Source organism: Armigeres subalbatus, chromosome 1 (assembly GCF_024139115.2).
Source record: "Armigeres subalbatus isolate Guangzhou_Male chromosome 1, GZ_Asu_2, whole genome shotgun sequence".
Lineage (NCBI taxonomy): Eukaryota > Metazoa > Arthropoda > Insecta > Diptera > Culicidae > Armigeres > Armigeres subalbatus.
In genome coordinates, this window is record NC_085139.1 from 277,666,530 (window position 1) to 277,679,318 (window position 12,789).

At 43.1% G+C, this 12,789-nt stretch overlaps 1 protein-coding gene across 2 annotated transcripts; it reads left to right on the top strand.

Moving 5' to 3' along the window:
• The first annotated feature begins 1,321 nt into the window (after positions 1 to 1,321).
• Positions 1,322 to 10,112, top strand: LOC134207630 (SPARC). 2 transcript variants are annotated; one of them, XM_062683372.1, is made up of 5 exons: positions 1,322 to 1,476; positions 8,716 to 9,300; positions 9,352 to 9,702; positions 9,768 to 9,873; positions 9,932 to 10,112. In XM_062683372.1, exons 2-4 carry the CDS (start codon positions 8,767 to 8,769, stop codon positions 9,849 to 9,851), a joined length of 969 nt encoding a protein of 322 aa, XP_062539356.1. In that variant the 5' UTR covers positions 1,322 to 1,476; positions 8,716 to 8,766; the 3' UTR covers positions 9,852 to 9,873; positions 9,932 to 10,112. The 2 variants fall into 2 exon arrangements, with proteins under 2 accessions (XP_062539356.1, XP_062539354.1); XM_062683370.1 differs by having other exon boundaries at positions 9,768 to 10,112.
• Positions 10,113 to 12,789: the final 2,677 nt, after the last annotated feature.

The window sequence follows — 12,789 nt, forward strand, 5'->3', positions numbered from 1 at the left end:
TTTGTAGATTGCGAAAAAGTTTGGATATTTTCTCCACTTCCTTGCAAAAATTTTCACAATTTCCCCAAATGCTTCCAAAACTCAGCTTATAATTTTCCCACATAAGCCGAGAGCTTCTTATTTGAAACCTTCTAGCAAACATATTGTCACTATAAATGGGGTTCCAATTAATTGGTCTAGCGAAGCCAAATATTTAAGACTTGCTGGACCAAAAACTAACTTTTAAAAATCACATTGAAGGCCTTCAAGCCAAATGTAATAAATATATATAGTGTCGTAAACAGAAAATCAAAACTTTGTCTTAAGAACAAACTTTTGATTTACAAACAAATTTTTTAGACCTGTCCTGTTTTAAGCTGTGCCAATATGGACTAGTTGCTGCAATACCAGAAAGAAGGCACTCCAGAGGATTCAAAATAAAATTTTGAAAATGATTCTGAAGTTGCCTCCTTGGTATAGTACCAATGAACCTCATAGAATTTCTAATATTGAGACATTGCAACAAATGTCCAACAAAATAATTTCCAATTTTAGACAAAAATCGTTGCAGTCTTCTACTGCAACGATTAACTCCTTATACCCTTAGTATAAATTAGGTTAAGTTTAGTTTAAGTTGAAAACATTGTAATTCATACACGGTTCAATCAAATCAGAGAAAAAATCCTAACTGCCAGAGGCAATTGATATGTATTAATAATAACTAAAAATGTAACATAGCAATGATAGTGATGATAGTGTTAAGAAAACACGGAACACCTAGTCTAAGAGATGAATGCATGTATTAGATAATCAGCAAATAAAATTAGTTAAAAAAGAGTTTCCTTCAAGTGATTCACACTTTTCCAATACATGTTATCCATGAATCAATCTTTTGTAATCTATGCATGAACGATATTTGATAGACCAATTATTGATTCCAAAACAATTTTGAATCACATCATTTCCTCTTTGCATACGCTCAAATAACACAAAAGTATAAACAAGCATTTGCTTTTGCGATGAAATGATTGCTACAAGAAAAAATAAGATATTATCGTGGTCCGACTATGGAAGTAAGTAGCAATTTCGTCCGCTGATGTCAGCCAGTAACGATCGTCGCGAGCCGCGATCCTCTAGTCTATACAACAATCGTCAACCATATGTGTGCTGCGCTGATCACCGCACGCAAGCTGTAGCAGGATGGGACCGTGGCAAGCGTTTTTCCAGGCTCTTATTACTCATTGCAAAGCGCGCACACCACATCATTCATATATGCATCGCATCGGGATCGCGGGAGGATCGCGCGCAACGGCGAGATAGGGAATGACGCGATCGGCTCCTACGCGCGCAACGACAACGAGAGTGAAGTTGCTCTGATTGTGCGCTGCTACTAGTGGACAGTTAGTGCGGAGCGTTGTGCCAGTACGGATCGGGGGTTTTCGCGGCACCGAGTAGAGTACAGCAGCCTTGCATTCAATTTCCAGTTTGAAAATAATTGTGAGTGAAGAAGTTAAAACTGAGAGTACGGGGGTGTGAATTGTTATTTTTAGGAGGTTTTCCACTTTTCAAAACAACCAGATGTTGGGATTTATGGGAGAAGAAAATCGATGGAAGGTGTGGGAAAAGTGGTTTCCTTCAATCAGGGGGAATTAGTATTCGTCAGTTTAACGGTTGTTCAGGGCTTAAAACGACCATAAAGTGTGAAGTGTGATATTTGTGTAATGTCTCTTCGGCTTAACGCTAATGGTTGTTTTATTTAAAGAAGGGATATTTTAGTCATGTTGAAAAAAATAGATTTCTCAAAGCGAAATAAGTGCATAAGAACAGCATCGTGAGCCAGCATAACAAAACTGATAAGAACATTATTCATGGAACGATGACAAAAATAAATGTTCTGTACCTAACGTACTACATAAAATGAGAAATGAAACATTCATGCTTATCAGCAGAATAAATGTATGTTAGAGTGTTATTCGACTTGAAATTCATAAAGTGTTACGATCCTATGCGTACTACAGTGATAGTAATAGGATGTCAAAGTTCAAGGAGCCAAATTTTGTCAGATTCCATTCAGGCCTTTCCACCTAGCAGAAGCAATCGTATATGTACAATGTACATATGTAGTGTTATATCAAATATAGTCCGTTATACAGTTGTAGAACAAGGTTTGTTATGATTTCAACTTGGGTGCTGTACTCTGTGGTTGAAAACACCCAACACTAATTTTACCTTCACACTGAAATCACATTACGCCAAAATTGTAGTTTATTATTAACTGATCAACAAAATTACGATGAAGTCACGCTACTGTCCAAGATAAATGATGTGCAAACCCAAGGAAACACATGTGAAAGGAATCTTGGAACGAATTGAGTTTTCTTTGAACAAACTTGAACACATTACCCAGCCTTCCGAGAAAACGAGCACGGTATCAAATATCGGAATGTCGTTAGAAAAGCACTCTATGGTTTCTACAGATTTGTCGAGGAATGTCTGTTTGTTTTAAAGTTAGTGCCCGCTAAGCACTTAACAAGTAAAAAAAACAGATCAATTCACTTATAACGGTGTTCGTGTTTTTATTGTACATTAGAAAAAGCATATGTAGGAAGATGGGGATCCTTGATCTTCGCTCCCCTATTTAACCGAGAACCAAAGGCTGTGGGCTTCGTGGCCGTGCGGTTAGCCACGTCTATTGTCTAGACGTACGTGCTATGGAGTGTAGATTGGATTCCCCGGTGAGGAGGAAACTTTTCGTGATGGAAAAATTCTTCACTGGGTGTTATGTGTCCTGTTGGATGTCTCATGCTAGGTGTTAGTGTTCAGTCTGTACGACCTCTAGTCTGGTTTTATCTTTTACCTTTGGCTTGGTTTGTAAATCAGAAAATACGATTCCGATGAATGCAGTTCCATAAAAGAACATCATATGCAGAAATGATGAATAATCATCTCGAGTCACAAAACGTAGGAATTAAGCAATGGGAATGGGACAACAGACTTGATGTTGTTTTCATAAATTTGGTATCTTTAGGGATTTTTGAAAAATCAAAATCAGAATAGACTGCTTTGAGATAAAAAGCCAGAATCTACTGAGACTAATATGAGCTATTTACGCGTGGAAGGGTATTTAGGAGGTTAGGTGTTTTCGGATTGATCGTCTTGATAAAAGAAACATTAGAAAATTATTTTGAGCTTTTTAGTGGAATGTTTTCACCTATCATAAGACGAGTTTATACAATCCCATTGAATTCCACCACTTAATTGTATCTTGACAGATACGTATTTTGACCTCAACAGTAAGGCCGTCTTCAGTGTCTCGTACTTGACTCGACTTCAAGTACGAGACACTGAAGACGGCCTTATTGTTGAGGTCAAAATACGTATCTGTCAAGATACAATTAAGTGGTGGAATTCAATGGGATTGTATAAACTCGTCTTATGACAGGTGAAAAGAAACATGTTAGCCATTGCTTCAATGCTTCAATCATTCATTCAAAAACATTTAAAATCATCATCAATCATCATCGAGCAGCATGGTGCAAGTTTCATGTCCGTGAAGAACCACACCGGTCTTATGATCGTTTTGCAATTGATACGCAATTTTGAACAACAGGCACGAAAATCAATCAACTTGTCGTAGTCCCCGGCGGGATTCGAACGAGCAAAAATTTTACACAATTTAGCAATCATTACTTTTGCTTCCCGGGAATAGCTTCGCGTCTATACTATCATATGCCGGCTTGAAGGCTGATATTCGCGGCATTTCTGAGGAATTTAAAAAAACAGGATCACCGTCTTTGACCAGAGGTCGCACAGACTGAACACTTAACATCTAGCATGAGACAACGGACAGTACATTTACACAACACCCAGTAGACCAGTGGAGAACTTTTCGCTTTACGAAAAGTTTTCTCCTTACCGGGGCGGGAATCGAACCCACACTCCACAACACATGCGTCTAGACGATTGACGTCGCTAACCGCACGGCCACCAAACCCACAAGTAAAGCCGTACAGTAAAGATCTGGTCCATTGTTGAGCGACCGTTAGTAATGGATGCAGACGACGGAAGATGATCTGAGATATCACTTTGGTTGAAGCATTTAGGATGGTAATTAGAAAAGTGAAATCCTCATGAGTCCAGCTCGGATCGAATACCATCCTTACCTGCTGATTTATTATTCTTGAGCACTTGAGCTGTTGCATGGCATCACATGGTATCCTAAAATTTCCTAAAAGAGGAGCTGGTGGGTTTGCATTATCCACTGAACTGATGTAGTCATCTCCTCCGCTCTGTTGACTCTCACTGCCTGCGACACGAAGCTTCTACGATATACAATGAGCTGCTGACAGATCTTACCTTCTTGAGAATGGCACAGCTGTTACATCGCCTCGAACTCCACTTCTTCCTGGCGGCGTTTCTTCTCCTGGAAGAAGCGGGTCTGCTGTTTCGATTTCCGTCAATAGCTTTTCGCGTCCTGCCTGGTCCATTGCTGCAAGGCAACTGCCAACGATGCGTTCTTCTCTTCCAGAATCTGTCTGCACTCCTTCGTCAAATTAATCGCTCCGGTGACTTCGTGTCACATAATCGACGTTGAAGCCGTGGATTTCTCAATGGCTGCATTAGGGGCAGTAGGGGCAATATGAACATACGGGGCAATATGAGCCACCCTCATTTTGAGCTTATTGACATGTTTTATCATGAAGAAGTTATATGATCTTTAAGAGGATGCTCCACATATGCATCAACGTGAAAACCGCATTAAAATTCAATTCAAACATGAAAATATACTTGAAAATGTAAATTTTCACTGCATAGGCAAAATTATTATAAGATTTCAAGTTTATATATAAGGTTTTGACACAAAACTGATTAAAATACAGGTCAAAAATACACCACAATCAAAAGATATATTAAAATTGAATATTGTGCACACATGTTTATATTGATACAAATCTGAATTTATCATAAAACTTTTTTTTCCCAAAACCAGTCTCTATGGGGCAATATGGGCATATCTGCACAGAACAAGATATCTGGCCTTAAAATGCGAATAAGTTCAAATTTCAGTATTCAAATACAAGAATATTATCATATATGTAAGATTCATTACGGAAAAATTACAACAGTGCATTACTGCGATAGAAACAGAAAAAATGACCTTTGACCAATTGAAATGTGGCTGTTCAAACGGTGAAGAGTGGCAAATCAGTTCAGTCCGCTGTTGTGCAGTTTTTTCATTTTATTTGGTGTGGAATACTCACAACTGTTGTAGGAATATCATATTCTTCTATATTACGATACTTTTTTCGCCTAAATTAAGGTTTTGGAAGGGTGGCCCATACTGCCTCAAATGGTGGCTCATATTGCCCCGTATAGTCGGGAACACACATTGAAATCAATACATTTTCAAAAGTGCATTTCAACAATTTCCAAACGCATTTTTCGTCATATATCGACGTCATATGAAAGGTAACATTCTCTAGTATAAGTCAACTACATTTGAACGATGCTTTTTTGAGCTTTTCAGCGCTTTTCGGAACGATTTCCTTAGGTGGCCCATATTGCCCCGATCACCCCTAATTGTGCTCCAGCAGTCGTCAAATGAGCTCACACTATTTCGGAAATTCTGCATCGAGAATATTTGAAAATTTATTTTTTGACAGCACTCCACAAAATCGATTGCGTATTTATCCATATGTGTTACTGGCCGGCAATCGTTTTATGAAAAAAAGCTTTCTGTATTACAGCCAGCAACAAATTAATCCATTTCCGGAAAAGGAACTGAGAAATGCCAGAACAGTTCTACAAACTTGTTTTTTTTTCGCCGAGATCTCATCATTTTATGTTTATTTTCCCGAGATGGGCACCGCCGAGTTTCAGCAAACATAATTTTTGCCGAAATCTCAGTAAAAGTGACGTTTTGGTTGCTATGATTATTATTTATTTATTCAGACTAATGCTGAAGTGGCCTGTGCGGTATATAAGAGTCTTCTCCATTCGGCTCGGTCCATGGCTACACGTCGCCAACCATGCAGGGTCCACAAGTCATCTTCCACCTGATCGATCCGCCTTGCCTGCTGCGCACCTCGCTTTCTTGTGCCCGTCGGATCGTTGTCGAGAACCATTTTCACCGGGTTACTGTCCGACATTCTGGCTACGTGCGATTTTCGCGGTGTGGTGTGAACGATCGATGGTTCTCCCAGCAGCTCATGCAACTCGTGGTTCATTTGCCTCCTCCTACCGTCCGCCATCTGCACCCCACCATATATGGTACGCAGCACTTTCCTTTCGAAAACTCCAAGTGCACGTTGGTCCTCCACGAGCATCGTCCAGGTCTCGTGTCCGTAGAGGACTACCGGTCTAATGAGCGTTTTGTAGATTGTCAGTTTGGTACGGAGGCGAACTCTATTCGATTTTCACTATGCGTCTCCGAATTTCTCTGCTGCTGTCATTTTCGGCAGTCACCAGTGAGCCCAAGTACACAAATTCTTCTTCCACCTCGATTTCGTCACCACCGATGCAAACTCGCGGTGGGTGGCTGACATTGTCTTCTCTTGAACCTCTTCCTATCATGTACATCGTCTTCGACGTGTTGATGACTAGTCCGATCCGCTTGGCTTCCCTCTTCAGTCTGATGTAGGCTTCCTCCATCTTCTCAAAGTTACATGCCATAATATCCATGTCATCAGCGAAGCCAAATAGCTGGACGGACTTATTGGAAATTGTACCACTCGTGCTAATCCCTGCTCTTCGTATTACCCCTTCCAAAGCGATGTTGAATAGCAGACACGAAAAACCATCACCTTGCCGTACCCCTCTGCGGGTTTCGAAGGGACTCGAGAATGCCCCTGAAACTCGAACTACGCCGATCACCCGATCCATCCTGGAGATCCGGAGCTGGTAAAATTATGTCCTGCGCGCGTTGTCCCAGGTCCATCGGTATGGTGGTATGGTGCCATCTTCGTCTGCCACATCGCCATTCAGGTGCTCTTCGTAGTGCTGCCGCCACCTTTGGATCACCTCATGCTCGTTCATAAGAAGGTTCCCGTTTATGTCCTTACGCATATCAGACTGTGGCACGTGGCACTTACGTGAACGGTTCAACTTCTCATAGAACTTTCTTGTGTTATTGGCGCGGTACAGTTGCTCCGTCTCTTCACGGTCTCGATCTTCCTGCTGGCCCTCCGGAAAATCGGGTTTTGTCTGTTCCGCGCTTGTTTATATCGTGCCTCGTTCGCCCTCGAGCGGTATTGCAGCAATCTCGCCCATGCTGCATTCTTCCCAAGTAACATTTTGAGTTTTATCATACTCTATTAGCAATTTTGGAGAGCAAATTTTGAAGACTAGCAAAAAAACTAAGATCTACATGACATCCTCTTGAAGACCACTACAAGATTATGTTACGAGGTTGTTAATAAAGCTGCCATAAAACCGCTGTCAAAAAAGGGAATTTCTCTTTTGTTATTAAACTGGGAAAAAAGGAAAATCGTAGGAATGGAAGAATGAAAAAAAACAACATTCAATGGAAGGATAAAAAACAACATTCATGGATATGGATTTAAAATAATATTAAATCATCGGAAATTAGATGCCCCATCATTTATACTGTTTGTTAAAACACCCTCTCTACCCTACAATGAAAAAACAATAGACTCTCAAAAGTTGATGAAAAATTTGAGCAAGACCTGCCAAGTCTAAGGGCCAGATGGGAGGCGATCGCGCGACGCGACAGTTCATTGATAATAATTGTTATTCTTTTCTTGAGTCGCGTCGCGTCCCATCGCACGTCGCGTTTACTCGGGAGCACCTAAGTGAGCGCTCAACTAGTTTGAAGTTTGTATTATAACGACCAATAATGTCTAAGATTCCCAGTGCCGGTCTAAGAAATTTTCGGATTGGAAACTGTCTCGACTTCCCTGGGCATGAAAGTATCATCGTGTTAGCCTCATGATATACGAATGCAAAAATGGTAACTTGGCTTAGAACCCTCGCAGGAAGTGCTGAACACTAAGGTGCGAGGCGGCTCTGTCCCAGTGTTAGGATGTAATGCCAATAAGAAGAAGAAGAATGTATGGGGAAATGTGTCCCTTTCCTTATTTACTTAAATGAAGGTGACGTTATAGTTTGAATGATGTTCAATATCACATTTACTACAACCGTAACATCCTTATTTTGTATAACTTAATACAATATGGTGACAAGGCAGAAAGATTTAGTACCTTTCCGCATTGATGCCTATCTGTTTGCATTGCATTCATACTATTTAGACCGCAATGCTGCAATTGCATTGCAAGGGTATAATTTCCTCGAGCGAAACATTACAGCATTTTTAATCAATTTTAATTGAAAGCACGCAACTGCAACTCGTTATAAATGCATTCAAACTATGCGACGCATTGAGCGCATACTACATCGAGAACACTTTTGTTTTATTTATATTTAAGAATTTAAATTCAGAACATTGACTCCATATACTGAAGTGGAACTCACTCAATCAGAGAGCAAATTGTATACGCAAACCAAGCAGGATGCTGATGTCGATAAACAAACGCCCTGAGAAGCCGCCCTAACGTTGATATCTTTACCAAACTCTCTTGCCACCCACTTACACTACAATCTCCCTACCCTCGATGGGGAGATGTCTGTTGGTCCGATGCACGAATAAATCTGGTTCATTCATTATCTCGTTCCGTTTTCTTGTTTTATTGCATGCCGTCTGCAACTCTAATCGACCAGAAATTACATCATCCAATCTACATCGGGCTGGACTAAATCCAAATCATCACCATGCGGCGACTGGAGCTGACGGTGTTAAGTCTTCTACTGATGACCTCTTGTCTGCAAGCCGTTCGCGCCAACGAGGAAGATGACGAAGATTTGCTTGACGATAGCGCCGGTGAAGAATTCGACGAAGACGATGAAGCTCTGCTGAGACAAATTGAAGCTCAGCACGTGCAAAAACAATTCGAGAAGGAAGATCAACTGGCCCGGGACCTGGCGGCTAAAATCGCCGCCGAGCATTATAACTTCGAGGGCGTAGAAACTCTACCCCGGCTGGCCGATCCGTGCAAGGGAGTGCGTTGCGGTGCCGGACGAATTTGCCAAGCTGACGGTAACGATCCCAAGTGCGTGTGTATTCCCGAATGTCCGGAGGAACCGGATTCCAGGCGGAAGGTCTGTACCAATCTGAACGAAACGTGGGACTCAGCTTGCGAGGTTCACCGACAACGTTGCCTCTGCAATACGAACGATGAACGGTGTCGTGGGGAGGAGGTCAAACACTTGCACATTGACTACTACGGCGGATGCCGAGACATGCCGGTAAGAATGAATGCTTTTCGCAAATTTCCCCATTTCACCTATTTTTCACAGGACTGCTCGGAGAATGATCTTTCTGATTTTCCGCGACGCATGCGTGACTGGCTGTTCAACGTGATGCGTGACTTGGCCGTGCGTAACGAGCTACCCGAAGCTTACATGGAACTGGAGCAGGAAGCCGAAACCAATCTGACCAAACGATGGACAAATGCCGCCATCTGGAAATGGTGCGATTTGGATGGCCATCCGAACGACAACTCTGTCTCACGACATGAACTGTTTCCTATCCGGGCCCCACTGATGACGCTGGAGCATTGTATTGCGCCGTTTTTGGAAACATGCGACCCGAACGGGGACCACAGGATCACCCTTCAGGAGTGGGGCAAGTGTTTGGAGCTGGAAGAGGTGAGTGTAAAGTCTGAAAATCACCATTAGGTGGTTCGAAATATTAAACATTTTTTTATTTTTAGGATGATCTCACCGCTCGTTGCGCCAAAATCAACAAGGAAGATGAGTTCGAGAAGATTGAGCTGGAGCTGGCAGATCCCAATTAAACGTGCTATATGTTAAGAAACTGTTAGATTCTTTCTTTTTTCATCAGTTTAACGAATGATGACATCGATTTAGCTTCTAGCGTTGATCCAACACGGATACCTACTTCTACGACCTACTTTGTGTATATCTCTGCAGTTCACAAATGTCTAGTGCTTAATTGAGAGTTGTGTCACATTTCTTCTATAGATAAGCCGGATGTATAATTGAATAATTCCTTACGACGAGTGTGTAAGTTCAGAACAATAAAAATTTAGAATCAAGTAATGGTGTTTCATGGTACACACAAGCCACACAAGCCAAGACTATTGTATGAGAGTAGCATCACTTTCATCCGTAACCACAGAAATTGGTTTGGGAGTAATCACTATCTCTTAGATGGAAGCAATGCACTCTCCGATAGTCGAGATCTGTCCTGGCCACGTCCTTGCGAATGCTGAGGAAGGGGAAGGATGGTTAGTTGGACACTTACTTAAGAAAGATGCAGAGAACTCTACGACCACTCATAGGTGCCACGGGAGGTTTTGGGATTGTGTGGGAGGTTATAACAATAGGAATCGTCGTCGTAGCCACTAGAAAACCGAGCTCGTCATGTGGTCAAATAAATTGACTGAATCTGTTAAATTCGTACCCCGGATGTTACACCCGGCACCCTCTGAGGCAATATTGAACCTTATAGTAGTCCCGGGCTGGATTGGAACGAACTGTAGTTTATTTATTTATTACCAGACTAAGGCCAGAGTGGCCTGTGCAATACATAAAAGTCTTCTCCATTCAGCTCGGTCCATGGCTGCACTTCGCCAACCACGCAGTCTGCGGAGGGTCCGCAAATCGAGAACCATTTTCACCGGATTACTGTCCGACATTCTGGCTACGTACCCGGCCCACCGCAGTCTGCCGATTTTCGCGGTGTGAACGATGGATGGTTCTCCCAACAGCTGATGCAACTCGTGGTTCATTCGCCTTCTCCACGTACCGTCCGCCATCTGCACCCCACCATAGATGGTACGCAGCACTTTCCTTTCGAAAACTCCCAGTGCGCGATGGTCCTCCACGAGCATCGTCCAGGTCTCGTGTCCGTAGAGGACTACCGGTCTAATAAGCGTTTTATAGATAGTCAGTTTGGTACGGTGGCTAACTCTATTCGATCGAGGCGTCTTGCGGAGTCCAAAGTCCGTACGATTTCCTGCCATGATATCGTTATCGGCGGTCACCAGAGAGCCCAAGTACACGAATTCGTCAACCACCTCCTGGCTTACATGGACCTCTCTTGAGCCTCTTCCTACCATGTACTTCGTCTTCGACGTGTTGATGACTAGTCCAATCCGTTTAGCTTCGCTTTTCAGTATGATGTAGGCTTCCTCCATCCTCTCAAAGTTAAGTGCCATGATATCAATGTCGCCGGTGAAACCAAATAACTAGACGGACTTTGTGAAAATCGTACCACTCGTGTCAATCCCTGCTCTTCGTATTACTCCCTTCAAAGCGATGTTGAATAGCAGACACGAAAGACCATCACCTTGTCGTAACCCTCTGCGCGTTTCGAAGGGACTCGAGAATGCTCCTGAAACTCGAACTACGCACATCACCCGATCTATTGTTGCCTTGATAAACCCCGTATCAGTTTATCCGGAAATCCGTTTTCGTGCATTAGCTGCCATCCCAAGTAACATTTTAAGTTTTATAACGCTCTTGAAGTCCATATTTTACTCTACAAGAGTGCGATAAAACTAGCATAAAATCAAAATGTTACTAGGGATAGCTGGTCCCGATCGATTGTATCATATGCGGCTTTGAAGTCGATAAATAGATGATGTGTGGGCACGTTGTATTCGCGGCATTTCTACAATACCTGACGTACGGCGAACAACTGATCTGTGGTAAAGCGTTCACCCATTAATCCCGCCTGGTACTGCCCCACGAACTCTGTTGCAATTGGTGTTAGTCGGCGGCATAAAAATTGGGAGAGCACCTTGTATCCAGCACCTACAATCCAGCTTATCGCCCTTTTTTTAGATGGGACACACGACACCTTCCATCCACTCCTGCGGCAGAACCTCATCCTCCCAAACCTTGGTAATGACCCAGTGCAGCGCTCTAGCTAGTGCTTCACCACCGTGTTTAAACAGCTCTCCTGGTAGTTGCTCAACTAAAGGGGCCTTGTTGCTTTTCAACCGGCCGATCTCCTCCTGGATTTCCTGGAGATTCTGAGCCGGAAGTTGCATGTCCTTGCGCGCATGCTCCTAGGTTAATTACCATACCACCACCGTTGTCTGCCATATCGCCATTCAGGTGCTCTTCGTAGTGCTGCCGCCACCTTTGGATCATCTCACGCTCGTTTGAAAGAAAGTTCCCGTTTATGTCCTTACACATATCGGGCTGTGGCACGTGGCCCTTACGAGAATGGTTCAACTTCTCATAGAACTTTCGTGCGTAATTAGCGCGGTACAGTTGCTCCGTCTCTTCACGTTCTCGATCTTCCTGCTGACGCTTTTTCCTCCGAAAAATCGAGTTTTGTCTGTTCCGCGCCCGTTTGTATCGTGCCTCGTTCGCCCTCGTGCGGTGTTGCAGCAATCTCGCCCATGCTGCATTCTTCTCCCCAACTAACTGCTCACATTCGCCGTCATATCAGTCGTTTCTCTGATCCGGAGCCACCGTGCAGCGGTTGTGGTGCTTCCAATGTCGGATCGAATATCTCTCCAGCTATCTTCAAGAGATGCTGCGCCTAGCTGCTCTTCCGTTGGGAGTGCCACTTCCAGCTACTGCGCGTAGTCTTGGGCTAGTCTACCGTCTTGTAGCCGCCCAATGTTTAGCCGCGGCGGACGACTCCGACACGTGTTGTACACCGTCGAGAGTTTTGAGCGCAGACATACTGCAACGAGGTAGTGGTCGGATTCAATATTCGCACTGCGGTACGTGCGTACGTTCGTGATGTCGGAG